The 19075-nt window shown below is 38.7% G+C and overlaps 1 protein-coding gene across 1 annotated transcript in view; it reads left to right on the top strand.

Moving 5' to 3' along the window:
* The window catches only part of LOC124603615, a 41932-nt gene extending 23154 nt beyond the window's left edge, over positions 1 to 18778 (top strand). Inside the window, exons 4-5 of the mRNA XM_047136410.1 lie at positions 9340 to 9462; positions 14960 to 18778. Of these exons, the coding sequence (XP_046992366.1) occupies positions 9340 to 9462; positions 14960 to 15354 (518 nt within the window). The 3' untranslated portion in view covers positions 15355 to 18778. The remainder of the gene's footprint in view (positions 1 to 9339; positions 9463 to 14959) is intronic.
* The last annotated feature ends 297 nt before the right edge of the window (positions 18779 to 19075 follow it).

The raw sequence follows: 19075 nt of genomic DNA, 5'->3' as shown, positions 1-19075 counted from the left end.
CAAAATCCAGTTGTCTAAGTGGTGAGGGTAATTTATTATTTTAATCCTTGTTATGTGATAAGGTTGAAAATAAATGTACACTGTTATTTACAGTAACTTTCTACTAACAGTGCTTGGGTATTTTATGATACATTGTGAAATTGTGCTTTAAATAGTGCCTGATTTGGACGTTATTATTATTATTATTATTATTGCTGGTTTGAGAACATTTGTACATAGTAACTGCTTGAAAAGTTCTCACGCATTGTGTCGGACACTATCAGAGAAACTGTACAATATTTCAACACGGAAACTGCTTGTCATGTTCAAGTGAGAATGTGGGTAGCTGTTGTGGTGAAACACTATACATGCTAGCTTGCTAGAAATGTGCGGGTGTCAGAAGTGTGTGTGAAAGGGGGCGGGGAGGGGGCGGCTATTAAATCATTGCAGTGGATTTGACTTCCATGGCTCCTGCTGGATCATGTCTCTGTTCATTAAATCATTTTTGACACATATTTTGACTCATTCTGTAATGATATCCCAGTATATCAGATACATTTACATTTTGATCACTCACTATGTTTAATGCATATTGGTAGAAACACGTGGTGGATCTTCCGTTTAGAATACCCATTCTGAACAAGTACAGAGGGAAGATGGCTATGATCTGTTGATAAGCTCTCAGGATGTGATATATCCTTTATGAATGAGTGTATGTAATACATTGCTGTGTTGAGACGGCTAGTATCTCATAAGTACTGGTCAGTATGTGTTGGTTGTGAAGCACATTGTACCTCAAGTACCCATTATCTGTTATATGAACCATTGTGTTACAAGAGGAAGTTCTCCATTTTTTTCCACTTCCATAGTGAAACAAAGGATAGAATGAGAAAAATTCATATTATCTACATACCTCCAAAATACAAATTTCACTTTAGAATGTCTGATAGAAATGATTTATCCTCAATGACATTAGTATAAACATTAGTTACTGTGGAAGACATTGATTCATTGCAACACCTTCTGTTTGTTCACAATATTGGTCCCTGTGTAAAAAATTGGTCAAAGTGAGCACATGTGTGAATAACTTATTCGTATGAGTTGCAAAGCACAGCATTCAATTATGGCAGCCATCTCGACAGAAAGACTACAGTACTACTAAGTCTCACACCTGTTGATTTGAGGCTGAAATTCTTAGGTTGATCTATACAGTCATCTGATTTGCAAATTTGGTATTCACATTTCCCTTAAAGTAGGGCTCAAAACAGAAGCTAAATGAATCATTAGATAGTATGTCAGAGCTCCAATATTGCTAACAATTGGACAAAGCAGAACCCATTTTATGTATCTCAGAGAAACAAGTGCTTGTACTGTTAGGTACGTGTAACCACATTGCTAGGGAACTGAAAATGAAATATTGTGTGGCTAGGACCCCTCATCGGGAGGTGCAAGTCTTTTTAGTTGACGCCACTTCAGCGACTTGCATGATGATGGGGATGATATGATGATGAAAACAACATAACACCCAGTCCTTGAGCGAAGAAAATCCCCAACGCAGCTGTGAATCAAACCTGGGCCCCCTTGGATGCCATTCTACCATGCTGAACACTCAGCTATTGAGGTGGACAGCTAGGAAACTGGTTTGATATGAAGAGGGTGGATTTCTTCCATTGTGTTGCATCTGTAGCACCCTTCTGAAGACGTCACTGTATTAAAGACAGATATGCTGACTCAAGTGTCACATTAGAATAGGTTGGACAGGAAAATTGGTTGTTGCTTTCCAACACCTGAAGACAGGACATAGCACTAACAATAGGGTGACCAAGATCCTCCTGTCTTCCTCAGCTGGATTTCCAACACCATACTTTGCATATTTGTGTGGTAGGGAGCTCAGGGACTCAGCATCCCTATGATGATGTAAAATCCTGTTCCCCTTCTCTTGGCATATGTGCTCTGCTAGCTAGCTAAAGAGCAAGTGTATTGTGTACTTGGGCAACCTACAGAACCTTTCAAGCCGTTATTACCAACTGTTGCAAAAAAACTTTAATACAGTGCACAGTGAGTACTGACTCAGCATATTGAAAAGTTGAAACAGCCTTAGGTGAAATTAAAAGCAAGGGTGGTGACATAAAGAGTGCAATGGAAATTCCACTGTTAAACCCAGTGATATCACACTCTTGGCCTAGGGGTAGCATCTTTGAATTATAATCAAAATGTCTTCGTTCCCGGGTTCAAATCCAGCCGCTGCTTAAATTTTGATTAATAATCAGCATTGGCGGCCGAAGACTTCCGGCATAAGAAGTCACCCTCATTCTGCCAGCGGCCTTGTCAAAAAAGGTGAAGGAGTGGACAGGGTACTCTCTTGTCCTAGGGGTGGGAAACTGCCCATAAAGGCAGAAGAATCAGCAAAGATCAATGGCATGAGGACGCAGAAAGCAATGGAAACCACTGCATTAGAAACACGTAATGTGTATCCACAGGACATGCAACCTGTAATTGAAGAATGTCATGATGATCTCTCCATTGGCAAAAGATTCCCAAATAGTCCCTCATTCGGATCTCCGGAAGGGGACTGCCAAGGGGTAGGTTATCGTGAGAAAAAGATTGAATAATCAATGAAACGATGATGCTCTACAAGTTGGGGCGTGGGATGTCAGAAGCTTGAACGTGGCAGGGAAACTAGAAAATCTGAAAAGGGAAATGCAAAGGCACAGTCTAGATATAGTAGGGATCAGTGAAGTGAAGTGGAAAGAAGACAAGGATTTCTGGTCAGATGAGTATAGGGTAATATCAACAGTAGCAAAAAATGGTATGACGAGAGTAGGATTCGTTATGAATAGGAAGATAGGGCAGAGAGTGTGTTACTGTGAACAGTTCAGTGGCAGAATCGACAGCAAACCAACACCGACAATGATAGTTCAGGTATAGATGGCGATGTCACAAGCTGAAGATGAAGAGAGAGTGTATGAGGATATTGAAAGGGTAATACAGTATGTAAAGGGGGATGAAAATCTAATAGTCGTGGGGGACTGGAATGCAGTTGTAGGGGAAGGAGTTGAAGAAAAGATTACAGGAGAATATAGAATTGAGACAAGGAATGAGAGAGGAGAAAGACTAATTGAGCTAGTAATAGCGAATACTCTGTTCAAGAATCACAAGAAGAGGAGGTATACTTGGAAAAGGTTGGGTTACGCGGGAAGATTTCAGTTAGATTACATGATGGTCAGACAGAGATTCCAAAATTTGATACTGGATTGTAGGGCATACCCAGGAGCAGATATAGCACTCTGATCACAAAATAGTAGTGATGAAGAGTAGGCTGAAGTTTAAGATATTAGTCAGGAAGAATCAATACGCAGAGGAGGAGGATTCGGAAGTACTAAGGAATGACGAGATATATAGCTCAGTAGGCAGTACAGTTGAAGAGGTATGGACATTTCTAAAAAGGACCATCAAGGAAGTTGGAAAGGAAAACATATTTACAAAGAAGGTAACTGCGAAGAAACCAGATTACACAAGAAATACTTCCATTGATTGAAAAAAGGAGGAACTACAAAAATGTTCCGGGAAACTCAGGAAGAGAGAAATACAAGGCACTGAGGAATGAAATAGATAGGAAGTGCAAGGAAGCCAAAACAAAATGTGCTGCAGGAAAATGTGAAGACATCAAAAAAGAAATGATTGTCCATACAAGAAAGTCAAAACAACCTTAAGTGACATTAAAAGCAAGGGTGACAACAATAGGAGTGTAGCAGGAATTCCACTTAAATATGTAGGAGAGAGCAGACTGGTGGAAAGAATACACTGAAAGCCTCTATGAGGGGGAAGATTTGTCTGAGGTGACAGAAGTAGAAACAGGAGTCTATTTAGAAGAGATAGGGGATTCAGAATTAGAATCAGAATTTAAAACAGTTTTGGAGGACTTAAGGTCAAGAAAGGCAGAAAAGATGATAACATTCCATCAGAATTTCTAAAATCATTAGGGGAAGTGGCAACAAAATGACTGTCACATTGCTGTGTCGAAAGTTTGAGTCTGGCAACATACCATCTGACTTTCGGAAAAGCATCATCCACACAATTCTGAAGACGGCAAGAGCTGACAAGTGCGAGAATTATTGCACAATCAGCTTAACAGCTCATGCATCCAAGTTGCTTTCAGGAATAATATGCAGAAGAATGGAAAAGAAAATTGAGGATGCACTAGATGATCAGTTTGGCTTTAGGAAAGAGAGGGAATTCTGACGTTGCGGTTAATAATGGAAGCAAGACTAAAGAAAAATCAAGACACGTTCATAGGATTTGTTGACCTGGAAAAAGCGTTCTACAATGTAAAATGGTGCAAGATGTTCGAAATTCTGAGAAAAGTAGGGGTAAGCTATAGGGAGAGATGAGTCATATACAATATGTACAACAGCCAAGAGGGAATAATAAGAGTGGGTGACCAACGAAGTATTTGTATTAAAAAGGGTGTAAGACTAGGATGTTGCTTTTCGCTCCTACTGTTCAATCTGTACGTTGAGGACACAGTTATGGAAATAAATGAAAGGTTCAGGAGTGGAATTAAAATTCAGGGTGAAAGGATATCAATGATACTATTAGCTGATGGCATTGCTATCCTGAGTGAAAGTGAAGAAGAATTACATGATTTGCTGAACGGAATGAACAGTCTAATGGGTACAGAGTATGGATTTAGAGTAAATCGAAGAAAGACGAAGGTAATGAGAAGTAGTAGGAATGAGAAACTTAATATCAGGATTGATGGTAACAAAGTAGATGAGGTCAAGGAATTTTGCTAACTAGGCAGTAAAATAACCAATGACTGATGAAGGAAGGGGGACATCAAAAGCAGACCAGCAATGGCCAAGAGAAGTCTACTAATATCAAATATCGACCTTAATTTGAGGAAGAAACTTGAACATGGGCTTTAGGAAAACTGGAACAGGAGAGAATCGAAGCATTTGAGATGTGGTGCTACAGACGAATGTTGAAAAGTAGATGGACTGATAAGGTAAGGAATGAGGAGGTTCTGTGCGGAGTAAGAGAGGAAAGGGATATGTGGAACACACTGATAAGGAGAAGGGAAATGGTGATAAGACATCTGTGAAGATATGAGGGAATAACTTCCATGGTATTAAAGGGAGCTGCAGAGGGCAAAAAAAGGTAGAGGAAGACAGAGATTGGAATACATCCAGCAAATAATTGAGGATGTAGGTTGCAAGTGCTATTCTGAGATAAAGAGGTTAGCACAGGAGAGGAATTCCTGGCAGGTCATATCAATCCAGTCAGAAGACTGATCACAAAGAAAAAAAAAAAAAGAAAAAAAAAGAGGATGGATGGATGGAAAGAGTACACTGAAGGCCTCTATGAGTGGGAGGGCGTATTTGATGACATGATAGAAGAAGAAATTGAAGTTGATATAGGAGACATAGGCGCTCCAGTATTAGTCAAAATTTAAGAGTCCAGGAAAACTTGAGATCAAATAAATTACAAAGAATAGGTATTTCATCAGAATTTCTAAAATCATTGGTTGAAATGGCATCCAAACATATATTTATGTTGCCATGTAGAATCTGAGAGTGGCGACATAGCAGCAAACTTTCGGAAAAATATCATCCAAACAATTCCGAAGATAGAAAGGGCAGATTGCACATTCAGCTTAACAGCACATGCACATGCATCCAAGTTGCTGACAAGAATAGTGTAAAGAAGAATGGAAAAGAAAGTTAAAAACCAGTCAGATAAGGACCAGTTTGTCTTTAGGAAAAGTAAAGACACCAGAAAGGCAGTTCTTACATTGTGCTTGAGAATAGGAAACAAGGCTGCAGAAAAATCGAGACACACTTCATGGGATTTGTTGACCTCGAAAAAGCATTCAGTAATGTAAAATGTTGCGAGATCTCCGAAATTATGAAAAAAAAAAAAGTAGGTGTAAGCTAAAGGGAATGATGGGTGATACACAGTATGTACAAGAATCAAGCGGGAACAATAATATTGGAAGACCAAGAATGAAGTGTTTGGATTGAGAAGGGTGTAAGACGGATGCAGTGTTTTGCCCCTACTATTCAATCTTTTAGTTGAAGAAGTAATGACAGAAATTAAAGAAAGGTTCAAGAGTGAGGTCGAAATTCAGGATGGAAAGGTATCAAATGACAAGATTCACTGCTGACATTGCCATCCTCAGTAAAAGTGAAAAAAAATCACAGGACCTGTTGGATGGAATGAACAGTCTAATGAGCACATAATATGAATTGATATTGACTTTTGAAACAAGGAGGACATAAAAAACAGACTAGCACAGACAAAGGGGTCATTCATGGCTAAGAAAAGTCTGCTAGTATCAAACATAGACCTTACTTTGAAGAAGAAATTCCTGATAATGTACATATGAGCACAGCATTGTTTGGTGGTAATCCTGGGCTGTGGGAAAACTAGGATAGAAGAAATTCGAAGCTTTTGAGATGCCATGCTACAGATAATGTTGAAAAGTAGGTGGACTGATAACATAACAAATGAGGAGTTCTCCATAGAATCAGCGAAAACATTGACAAGAAGAGGGAACAGAATGGCAGAACACATGTTACGACATCAGGGAATAACTTCCATGGCACTAGAGGGAGCTGTGGAGGGTAAAAACCTCAGGAGGAGACAGAGATTGGAATACGTCCAACAAATAATTGAGAACAGTATTATGAAAAAAATAGATTGCTACTCACTGTATAGTGGCAATGGTGAGTCGCAGACAGGCACATGATCACTGCCTTTGGCTGCTGAGGCTAAACTGCATGCAACAGCACGTGAAGAAACAGTATGGGTGATGGGAGTTTGGAAGAGGCTTCGGCAGGGAGGGGTGGGGGGAGAGATAGCAAGGTAGGGGTGGGGATGGTAAAGTGCTACTTGTGGGAGCATATAGGGATGATTGTCCCATACATCCTCCCGCCACCACCTGCTGCAGTCTGGCCACAAGCATCGTCTATCCCATCAAAGACAGGGCTACCTGTGAAATCAACCGTGATCTACAAACTAAGTTGCAAACACTCTGCCATATTCAATGTGGGCATGACAACCAACAAGGTGTTTGTCCACATGAATGGCCATTGAAAAACTGGCGAAGAAGCAGCTGGACCACCCAGTTGCTGAGCACACTGCGCAACATAGCATTCTTCATTTCAGTGATTGCTGCACACCCTGTACCATCTGGATCCTTTATACCAACATCAGCTTTCCTGAATTGCACAGGTGGGAACTCTTCTACACACTCTTCTATTCCCCAACACACCCAGTCTCTTTACTTCTCTCCTTTTCAGCTTCCCTTCACTATCTGTCTAACCTTCTGACTGCACTTAGCTGCTTTACGCTCTCTCCACCATCCATGTATGCTCCCACAAGCAGCACTTTACCTTTCCCCACCTATAGCCTGCTATCCTTCCCCCTCCCCACCCCAGCCTCCTGCTTACCCCCACACTACCCACCCATCCATCCACCCACCCACCCACCCACCCACCCACCCACCCAAATTACTTCTCCCATCATGCACTGTTGCTCACAGTGTGGGCTCGGCAGCCAGACAGTGGCGTGTGTGTGTATGTGTGTGTGTGTGTGTGTGTGTGTGTGTGTGTGTTGTCTAATTCAGAAAAAGGTCCCTTGGCCGAGAGCTTGCTTGTTTAGCATCTTTTTGTTGTGCCTGTCAGTGTATCAACATCTCCACTGCATGGTGAGTAGCAATCTATCCTTTTCATAATATTGTCATTATTCCATCCTGGATTTTCTGTTGTTAAATAACAGGATGTAAGGTTCAGGTGCTGCTGCGACAGCATATGCTGAATTTATCTACAGTCAAGTAAGTTTCTGAAGGTTAACATGGTTCCACCTCAGCACTTACTTTGCAAGTATTTTTAATTTACTGCATTTTATAACATTGGCATCAAAATAGAAATAACTTGCAAATCACACAAGAACATCTGAAGAGGAACCATGTCACCCTTCTATAAGCTCATGATTAAGCTCCTGAGTTTGTATTTTTACATGGTGTTTCAAATGATAGACACACAGGTACATCATCTTGGCACAAAATGTCCAGGCAATCCAATGAAAATGTGATAAAATACTTAAGAACACAGAACATCATTAAAAGCATGGAAGGTGTCTGTTCAGTAACTGAAGCAGCCAGTCAAAATTATAGAAAGAGATATGACAGGCCACGATAATGAATTACTCTTGATTGATGTAACATGTTACTTAAGTTCAGCAAGTTAACATTTTCATTAAGAATTCTCTTTAAGTACAGTGCAGAAGAGGTGGGAAAGTAATTCACTCATCCAGAAATATGTCCTTAGAGACTGACTAGTAAGTGTGTATTCATATCCATTGATTATCGTGAACTAAATCAAACATTGGAAAGTCCAGGATGGAATAACAACTATATAGAAAGGATAGATTGCTGCTCACCACACAGAGGAGACATTGAGACAATATACAGACTAATAAAATATTTAAGCTCTTGGGTGCTGAGGCCCAATCTGCTGATTGTGATGAACTATGAGTCTAGTGCAAAATGACTTAAAAAAACTGTCAGGGCTACTAGCAGATATCGATTGTACATCATTTGAAGTTTCCTTAAACATGCAGTAACAAAACAAAGAATGTGTGGATTAGGATTATTGATGAGTTTACCGAACATTGTATTAAGAATTACTCGAAAGCATGTCATAGCTTTGTTTTTGGAACGAAACTTCTCATTTGCTATGGTTATTGAAATATGGCAAAAATTGAAGTTACAGGATTACTGGTGTCATGATAGTGTTATTCGTACACTAGTCTACTTGTGGTAGAAGTATATAACAGCATGCCTGTTACTCACCTACACAATCTTAAGCTATGTTGTATATATGTATACAGTCACAAATCTCTTATGCGCCCCCACCCAAAAATAAATAAAATAAATAAATAACAACTTCTGTTAGTGACTTGTCCATAACACATTGGTTTCAACTAAGATGCATGCAAAGAATGTGAGAAGAGCAATTCATCCTCTTTTGATTAATGGAAGTTCCTAATAACTACAATATAGCTGTTTAAATCTGGCCAATCCTTAAATTAACCGTGTCGACCTGTGCTGATTTGGGACAAAGGTACAAGAAAAAGAAGTTACATAGAAATTGCTGTCCTCCAGTTTGGATGAAATGGAAAAAGTTGAGGTATTAATGTGCCTGTTCAGATGATGTTTATTTCAGCAATGTTGTAAAAAGCACATATTTGTTCACATTAATGATATATGTATACTGTGTTGTTGTTCAGTTTATAAACCAATTTAAGCACTCTTTTTTTATCTATTGCTCTAATATCCTTCCTTCACTTTTCTAGCCTGTTCTTCTCGGAACGCTTTTGTTTGTGCAGAAGACAAGTGCATACCTGAGGAATTCAAATCAGATAGTATAGTGAACTGCCCGTATGGAAGTTGTTTAGATGAGCACTGCACATTTGGAGGTATGTCTCACTGGTTTGATTGCAAGTCTATTTTTAAACCAAACTTACTCACATCCAATTCCCCTTCATTTTGCCTGTAATTCTTCTTCTGTACATTTTAAGATGGTGCGCCACATTTACAACTGACTGACAAGAGGTGGCATTTTTATTTTTTATTTTTTTAAATACAGTCAGTTTCGGTCCACAGACCATCATCGCGTATCATAAAATACACTCATGAAATACACTGTCTAACAAAAACAGTGAAGTTCTTATGAGGGGAGGAGGAAATGAAATCAAACTCCACAGGTTGAGACTGTACATAATATTATTTCAGTGACTGCAAAATTGAGTCAAATTTACAAATAACGTGGCAGTATGAGCCCCTTATTGGTGTTGCAGCATGCCTTTTTACCTGTATACATGCACAGGTTTGGTTGGGAAGGGTGTCACAAAGTTATTATATCCTCTCTGTAGCAAGTTGGCCCATCACTTTTATAATTAGTCCATGGTATCCTGGATACTGGCAACGGGACAGAGTTGACATCCAGTCTGCTCACAAATGTTTTATTGAGGACAGGTAAGGAGATAGATCAGCTATGTTTGAATTAAATAAAGATTTTCAGAATTTAGCTAGAAGAGATAAAAATATGTTCTTTAATGAACAGTGCAAGGAAGTTGAAGATAGTAACGGAATGGGGAAGACAAGAGATCTTTATAAGCAAATTAGAGAAATTAAAGGAAAATTCCAGGCAAAAATTGGAATGATAAAAGATAGAAATGGAAAAGATCTGAGTGAAGCAGAGGGTGTTAAGTAAAGAAGGGCAGAATATGTAGAAGACCTATACAAGGAAGAACTGCATAATGACAGGGCTCCTACTGCTGATGTTAATGTTAATTCAGAACTAGGGTCAGGTATTTTGGAGAGCGAAATCCAGTGGGCCCTTGAAAATATGGCTGATAACAAAACTAGTGGACATGATGAAATATCAGCAGAATTGTTTAAAGTCACTGGAAAGGATGCTGTGAAAGTGCTGCACTCAATATGTCAAAAAATATGGATCACGCAGCAGTGGCCAGAAGACTGGAAAAGATCAGTATTCATCCCCATTCCAAAGAAGAGAACTTCTAAAGAATGCTCAGATTACCGAACAATCGCACTTATTTCACATGCTAGCAAAGTTATGCTGAAAATCTTACAAAATAGACTTCGCCAATATCTAGATCGAGAGCTACCAGAAGAACAAGCTGGATTTAGGAAAGGAAGAGGAACTAGAGATCAAATTGCTAACATTCGGTGGATTATTGAAAAAGCAAGAGAATTCCAGAAAGATGTGTACCTCTGCTTTATTGACTAAGCCAAAGCCTTTGACTGCGTCGATCACAACAAATTATGGAACGTACTGAAAAACATGGGTGTACCAGATCACCTCATTCATCTGATATGGAGTTTATACCTTGACCAAGAAGTCACGGCGAGAACTATGTATGGAACAACGAAATGGATAAAGATTCAGAAAGGGGTCCGGCAAGGCTGCATACTGTCACCCTACTTATTCAATCTGTATGCAGAACATGTTATGAGGAATGCGAGGCTAGATTAAGGAGAAACAGGAATTAAAATAGCTGGAATAAATGTAAACAACCTCAGGTACGCGGATGATACGATCCTGTTGGCAGAAAGTGAAGAAGAATTGAGAACACTCTTGCTGAAGGTGAAAGACAAAAGTGAAAAGGCCGGTCTTAGGCTGAATGTGAAGAAAACGAAAATTATGGCAACTACACCTACCAATTTGTGGGATATAGCAGGAGAAACCATGGAGGTAGTGACCACATTCAGTTATCTCGGTTCCCAGATCTCTGCTGATGGTGACTGCAGCCATGAAATCCGGAGATGCCTGTTGCTCGGTAGACAGGCGGTGTCAAACCTTGACAAGGTTATAAGGTCCAGAGATACAACACTAGCAACAAAGATCCGTATTGTGAGGGCTGTGGTCTTTCCAGTTGTGATGTATGGATGTGAGACCTGGACCATTAGAAAGGCTGAACAGTGAAAAATTGACTCCTTCAAATTGTGGTGTTGGAGGGAACTTCTTAGAGTTCCATGGAGTGCAAAGAGAACCAACAGATCAATATTGGATCAAATAAAACCAGATTTCTTCCTGGAAAGTCTAATGTTAAAACAAAAGCTGACTTACTTTGGACACACAATGCGAACGCATGCCTCGCTGGAAAAAAAAAAACATTAATGTTGGGGAAGATTGAAGGAACTAGAAGAAGAGGACGTCAGAAGATGAGATGGATTGATGGCATCACAGAAGTAATGTGTTCCAACCTGTAAGGTCTATGGGAGAAAGTGCAAGACAGGAAAAAGTGGCATGATTTGGTTCATGGGGTCACAGAGTGTCAGAACCGACTAAACGAATAGAGAGAGAGAGAGAGAGAGAGAGAGAGAGAGAGAGAGAAACGGGATCTTGCTAGCCACAGGAGTTCCTCAGAATCATGCAAACAGTTCATAGACACACATGCCTAAATGTGCTCTTTACACTGTGGTTCTTTCGTGTTTCATGTAGCACCATTCTACCACTTCAGGGGCTGTTTATAAGAAAACCAGTAATAACTGTAGTGAAATAGTTTATACCACTATCCACTTGTTATTTTTTTAAAAAAATATTAGTGAAGTGGCATCTTATGCAGATTGAATTTCAATTTTTTTTTTTTTTTGTATTCTTTTTTTTTCCGTTGTTTTTCATTTGGCAACAGCTTAACGCACAACAGTAATGCAGCACTGTACAGTACTCTTTTTCTTCTTTCTTTTAACTAGCATTAATCTTGTTGTTGTTATGGAATCTATGGTACTCAAGTTTTGACAAATTTGTTTTATTTAACTTCATGGGCAGATGCCTTAGTCATCAAGATAACCTAACAGAAGGAAGTTGTTTGTGCCACCTGTCTGTGAATTGTGTAAACATTATTTGTGTGTTTTCTGAGGTGGAAATTGAGGACTAGCCTAGCATTTGCTTAAATGAGTGTGGGAAAATGCCTAAAAACATCTCTCAGGCTGGCCAGTGCGCCAGCCGCCCTTATTAATCCATTTAAGCCTGATGGGACTCACCTTCCTGTTCCATAAGCTAGTGCACTGCACATTATGCTACATGAGCAGATACTGTGTAGTACTCTCTCTCTCTCTCTCTCTCTCTCTCTCTCTCTCTCTCGCTGAAAAATGTTTGTCTTGGGTTTGGAGGATGGGGCCAACTTACTTATTGCTTCTGAAAAGTGATGCTAAGTTGAATAGAGCTGTGGTGATGAATGTAAGCAAACTTATGACATGAGCTACACCATCTTTTTTTCCAAGTGTACTGCATTTGTCTTTCTGTGATTTATCTGTCACTCCCCATTCCTATGAAATTTTTAGTGTGATGAAGAAACTGACATTTTGAAAACCAAATACTTATTGTTTGTTACTGGTGGTCTTGTTGGCTAATCTGTGTTGTTGAATTGCCTGGTGAGTACACTAAAGAATTTAAAGTAAAAACAGAAGGAAATGTGTGCACTGGATGAGAGCAGGAGGATTGGTTTGCAAAAAATTGACAGTTTCATTAGCTTCCATTTTTTTTTAAAGTATTGGGGCTCTCTTTTCTAGAACAGTGTGTGAATTTTGGAGGAAGCTGACTGTCAGTCATGTTTGTGGGACAAGGGAGAATGAAGAAAACAGTGGGTGAGTGACGAATTGATTTCTTATTACTGCAGACAATTGTTGTTGTCATGTTTCATTGCTTCAACAGTGCAAGTTATATTCTTTCATAGACATTGTAAACTTCATTGAATAAATAATTTTTTTGATTAAGAGATGGTGGTAATTGCAGGGTGGCTGATGGGGGTTGGAGGTGATATGAAGATTGGGGAGGAGGAGAAATGAAAGAAGAATGTCTTGGATATATTCACAGATTCCTTGTGGCTTAAGCCTTTTGCGTATCTTACGTGAATGAGTTTTCATCATTTGTTACTTTAATCAGCTATAGAAAAATTTAAAAAATAGCGCATGGAAAGAAAACATTGTAACTACAACTGCATATGTCACTATATTCAACACATCTTGTCAGTGTAAAAAGGGGAAGGTACCATATCTAATTTCTGAGTATAATTGTTTCATTATTTATAGAATTGTTACTAGAACAATGAAGTTTGTAGGTCCTGATGTCAGTTCAAAGTCAGTTTCAAATTCTGCACCATTAAATAACTGCAAAAACATTTATTATTGCATCAATATCCTATATCTTGGATGTTATAACACTATCACTAATTGAAAACAAAAATCTTGGCAAGTGCTTGATACTGAATTTTTTGTGGATTTCCTGATTGTCTTTATTATCAGGATTACTGCTATCAATATTTCCCCCTTCTAGAGGACATACAGTAAGTTGAAATACTCTCATCCAGCCTCATCACTGGTTTGGATACTTTCATGGCAATTTTGTTTTGCTGCTTTACCAATAATGAGCATCCTCAGTTTCCCAATACTGTCAGTCAGTTATTGTTCAGATTCAGCATCATTTGCATTTTGTACTGTGCAAGACTTATCAGACTCTAAAATTGTATTCTTTCATATTACTCTCACAGTCTGGTACCTTCACTTGGATTACTTGTCATCATGAAGAAATTAACACATCTAGCCTGGTGCATCCACTGAATGAAAACATTTTCTCATCCAACATATCTTCGAGATTTCGTTATCTGGCTCTTATTAGCACTTTCACTTGCTGTGTGGTAAGAAAACCTCACAATGCTAAAGATAGAAATCATAGAGACTTCAAAATTTTTTTCAGCGATGTATTGTTTTTGTCATATTTGTATTTGACTTGTTTTTTCTCTGCTGTTGAAAATATGTTTTTCCTGTTTTGCATATCAACTGCATGGATCTCCCAAACACTGCCCTTAGTGCAGAAAGTGAAAGTGCTCCCCCAGTGCATACTCGGCTATAACTTGGTGGGTGGTAGGAAACTAGAATGCTTTGTGTTAGGGGGGTAATCAGCACTGTAAGACAAGAAAGTGGCTAGCAGAGAGTTTTATGGTATGCCATTGTTAACTCTCTCTCTCTCTCTGTGTGTGTGTGTGTGTGTGTGTGTGTGTGTGTGTGTGTACTTCCCAGAGCCTCTCAAAATCATGACATGTAAGGAAAGGATGGGGAAAGAGTGCATCAGTGTCAAATGTTGTGTACAGGCTGTTTCCGAAGTTTCTTCAGGGTTGAAGTGAAAGAAAATTTTTCATAGAGAAGCAATTTATATGAGAATGTCTAGATGAGTTAGAGCCCCTGTTGTTAAAGTATAAAACAAAAGTGGAACTGATTCAGGTACTTAGTTCAGTAAGAAACTGATCTGGCTTCTAGACAAAAATGAGAAAAAAGTCAAAATTTGTAATTTTGCACTTTAAGCTACAAAGCATTATAGTTGGAAAAATTGAATAAATGTCTAGCTCATGAAATTTTCAGGCTCTTGTTGTAAGGTGTTGTATCTTGCAGAGTACGATGATGATGGACCCAAGGTGCCTAAGAGCGGACTAGGCACAAAGGTGGTGCTCGGTGCCGTTGCAACAGTGCTCCTGGCATTTGTGCTGTTCCTTGTAATCATCTGGGTATTACGACGATGTCACAAAGCTTGCTGGAGTGCTCCACACCAGCGAGTTCCAGTCTCAGCAGCTGAATCGGGTGCACTTGCAGAACATCTTGCCTACAATCGGGGAAGTAGCCCTCTTGGTCGTACATCGTCGAGTTCAGGACATGCACAATCTCAGTTTCCCCCCACATCTGTGATGGTTGAGTCTGTTGCTACTTTGCCACCATCAGCGCCTCCAGCACATCTGGCAGCTGACAAAGACCTCCCACCATCTTACGAGTCGCTCTTTCCATCACGATGAAGCATGTGCATCGACTCTGGATGAGGTGAATCAAATTAATCTAAGAATCAAACACTTTCGCATCTCATGTTCTCAAAGCAGCAGTTTGAGACATCATATGCCATTTTTTATCATCATCATGTCACTTTCCTGTTATCTCTCTTTCATTGATATGTATGAGGTTGCAACCTTGTGATTATGCTATCTAGTTTTACAGATCTGCTATGAAGTTAGTTATAGAATATGAATTTTGAATGTATGGCCTTTATAGCATATGAAGAAAAGAGGCAGCATGTAATCTGAAGTTTGTAATGACCAGTTTTCAGGAACATTTATGTTGGAGATTATGAAACCTATATAAGGTGATTCAAAATTCCTATTACAAGCTTCTAGGGGTTGTGGAGGGGTCTTAGTAGATAAAGTTTTCGAAAGGAATCAGTGCCCAGGAATTCAGTGTTTGGTAGTAAAATCAGTTTGAAGAGCTGATAACTTCCAAATCTTCAGCTGTTATGGTATGCACAGAAGTTGAGAATTGGGCACTGTCGTCAGTCCCTGTTGTAATTCTGACGCCACATAACACCTTTATCTGACTACAACAACGACTGAAAGAAATTGGCACTTTTGAAAGTAGGTGGTTTGGCTGTGATGTTCCATGGACATGCTGCACTTTCAACACTGAAGAGGACACAGATGAGAGCCCGAGGACAAGTACTCAAAATATTCATGTGCTCCTACAGCACACAAGTCAGAACTCGTTATCTCCACTTTGTGTATACCATGAGGAGTTTAAGTCTCCTCTGCAACCCCTAGAAGCCTGTAATAGGAATTTTGAATCGCCCAGTATTTGGCATTGTGTAATTTTACTTGGGCACAAGTATTATAACTGCTGATAATTCGTCGATACGTGGTGGCCAGAAACAGTAAATCAATGGTTTAAGATTGTTTCAGTCAAAATGCTCTTTTTCAGTGTCTCAGAGACTCAGAATCGTTTTTTAGCTTCGCTTTGGGTTTGTGATCATCCTTGAGCTCAGATTGAATATTATCTCTGCTTGTTAAAATGTATAAAATAAAATCTGCTGTGGTGTTAATGTAAATTGTAAGTTCGTTACACTTGCAGTATTCAGCAAAAGCTCATGGCATTTTCTTGGAAATATGATAAAATCAGTTGCAGAAACTAACCCATTCTTTGACAAATGTGCTATGGAAAAACTCTTATCCAAATATGTGGCTAAATTGTGATCTTGCCTACATTTTCAGTAAAACATTTCTGAGTAGTGTCAGCATTACATACCTGCAAACGTTTAAATGGAGAATACCCCTTTGTTTATAAGAACATTCACATTTAGGGATGAGAAACATCCAAATACAATTGTTAGATATTGTTTATATTTCCTTCCTTTCAGCTTAGAGGTTAGTATGTAAACAGCAACATCTGGTATTGATGGACAGTAGAAAACATAATAATTGGAAAGAGTTTTAATTATTGATAGTGACCTTGTTCTTGGAAAGTTTTAGCTCCTAAATATTTTCCTTTGGTATATTTTCTCCTTCATTTGATGTGTACATTGTTATACATGCTGAATTTCCTTCTGCATACATGTGTGCACATGCACACCTGCCCATCCATATATACTGTTTTAATGTTAACAAACATGTGTATCAAAGTGACTATATTATTTTTGGTTGCCATGGAGTCACTCAGACGTTATACCTGATCTTATTTTCTCTTCGTGTATAATATAGGTACTCTGATGTTGGGTATACTTTCTGCAATGTCTGATTCATTCCAAAATGTCTTGTTAGTTAATTTTGGTTTTGATTACACTTTTGTTTCACCACACTTAAGGATGTCACTTCTCTAAGAGCTTTTAGTGATAGGAAACTCTTTTGAAGAATATTATTTGGGTTAATACGTAGATAGTTATATGTTTTGGATCTGCAGAATTTTTTGTTTTCTGGAGTGTACATAAAGGTAATTTTTATGATGTAGCTATCATTGATATTGTTGGCATTTGTTTAAGTAATTATTGTCTGATGGCAACTTATGATGTTAGTGCCATTTTCCAGTTTTGATGGTACTTAAAGTGGAAGGATATTTGTAAATTAAAAATTCCCTTTGAAACAGTCAGGTGTATGTCCAGTGATCTTTTTCCCCTGAGTGCTTAAATGAGAGATACAATAGGATTACAATATAGAAGCACAGTGGTCATCAGATTTCTGACATTACTTCCGTTTATGTGGGGAATCAGCCAATCCCATGCAATACAAAGGTATAGTTCAAAATGAGAATTTTAAAGTTGAAAACTCGCGTTCCTTCATGAAGAGACTTGTAAATGAATTATAGATTTCGAGAGTCATATCATCTTTTCTGGAAGTTACTCTACATTAATTTTGCCTAGTACTAAACACTTGCCATGTTGAACCATCAAAAAATGAAAGGTCACCGTTTAAAAGTAATGTAGATGAATCATTCCGGTTGCAAGCTGCCTCTTTTATTACGTGGCATAGCTAAATGCATTAATAGTCCCAGATTTTTTCCTTTGGCCAGCTCAGTAGGATCCTTTACTCAGAAAGATGCTAGAGATTTATTGATCTAAAGATACTCTAAGCACTGGAGTCATTATTATTATTATTGTTATTATTATTATTATTATTATTATTATTATAGTTTCTATGGAGCACAGTGTCGGAAATACCTTTTTTTTAATAGTGAGGAATTTTTAATTCCAGTAATGTTGTTGGTTAACTACCATATAGGATTGTTGCACGATGAAAGCATTCAGCTGTCAGTTGCAAATTGCACTGCAGTTATCAGGTGACACAACAGCTATTGGTTTTAACAATTTAGAGGGGTATTTCTTTGATCACTCATGGAGAGCATTGGGGGAGAGCATTGTCATCAGTGAAATAAAGACTTGAGAATCTGGGGATTAGGCAGTACTTTTGTGTGTGTGTGTGTGTGTGTGTGTGTGTGTGTGTGTGTGTTTGTTTGTTTTAAATTCCTTGGTGGCAGTTGACATTGTTTATTGAATATTTTATATTTTTGTATTGTCTTAAGGAATTATTTGTTACCGATTATCTCTGTGGTGCTTTCTGTACTTGCTCAGTATTTTTTGATATGTAGTTGTCTGAATATATCGTATGTGTGTGTGTGTGTGTGTGTGTGTGAGAGGGAGAGAGAGAGAGAGAGAGAGAGAGAGAGAGAGAGAGAGTGTGTGTGTGTTATCTTGTGTGCTGTATAATTCTGAGAGTATCTATTTTTAAGATGTAATTTATAATTCCAAGACTTAAATTAAGAATTATACTCGTGAGAAAAATATTGTCATGGCTGATCCAATCTGTCACTAACAGAATGAATCCTTCTGCAATTGCATGTTTCCCTCTTTGAAACAAACAAAACAAGGTGAAAGGGAAAATATAAGAGGACATAAAACTACAGGGTTCACAGTGGCTACTTAAGGAATTTGCAAAGAGATGTTGGCTACACTCTGTCCAACAATAGCTTGGTCACCCTAGTTTACAATGTATCACGGGTTGATCTGTTAAAAGAACTGAAATATATAAAGAACAGTGCCTTTAATAACTGCTTTTGGCATATAATTACCACAGTTGCCCTGATCATTGTGATGATGTGACATTGAAAAAGTGTGCTCAAAGATAATTTCACAGATATGATGGTGAGCAGCAGTGACCTTGGATTGTGAGAAGTAACTACCGTGAAGGAGGTCAGAGCCATACCCTT

The sequence above is a fragment of the Schistocerca americana genome, chromosome 1 (genome assembly GCF_021461395.2).
Source record: "Schistocerca americana isolate TAMUIC-IGC-003095 chromosome 1, iqSchAmer2.1, whole genome shotgun sequence".
Taxonomy (NCBI): Eukaryota; Metazoa; Arthropoda; class Insecta; order Orthoptera; family Acrididae; genus Schistocerca; species Schistocerca americana.
This window is presented reverse-complemented; position numbering and strand designations above follow the sequence as displayed.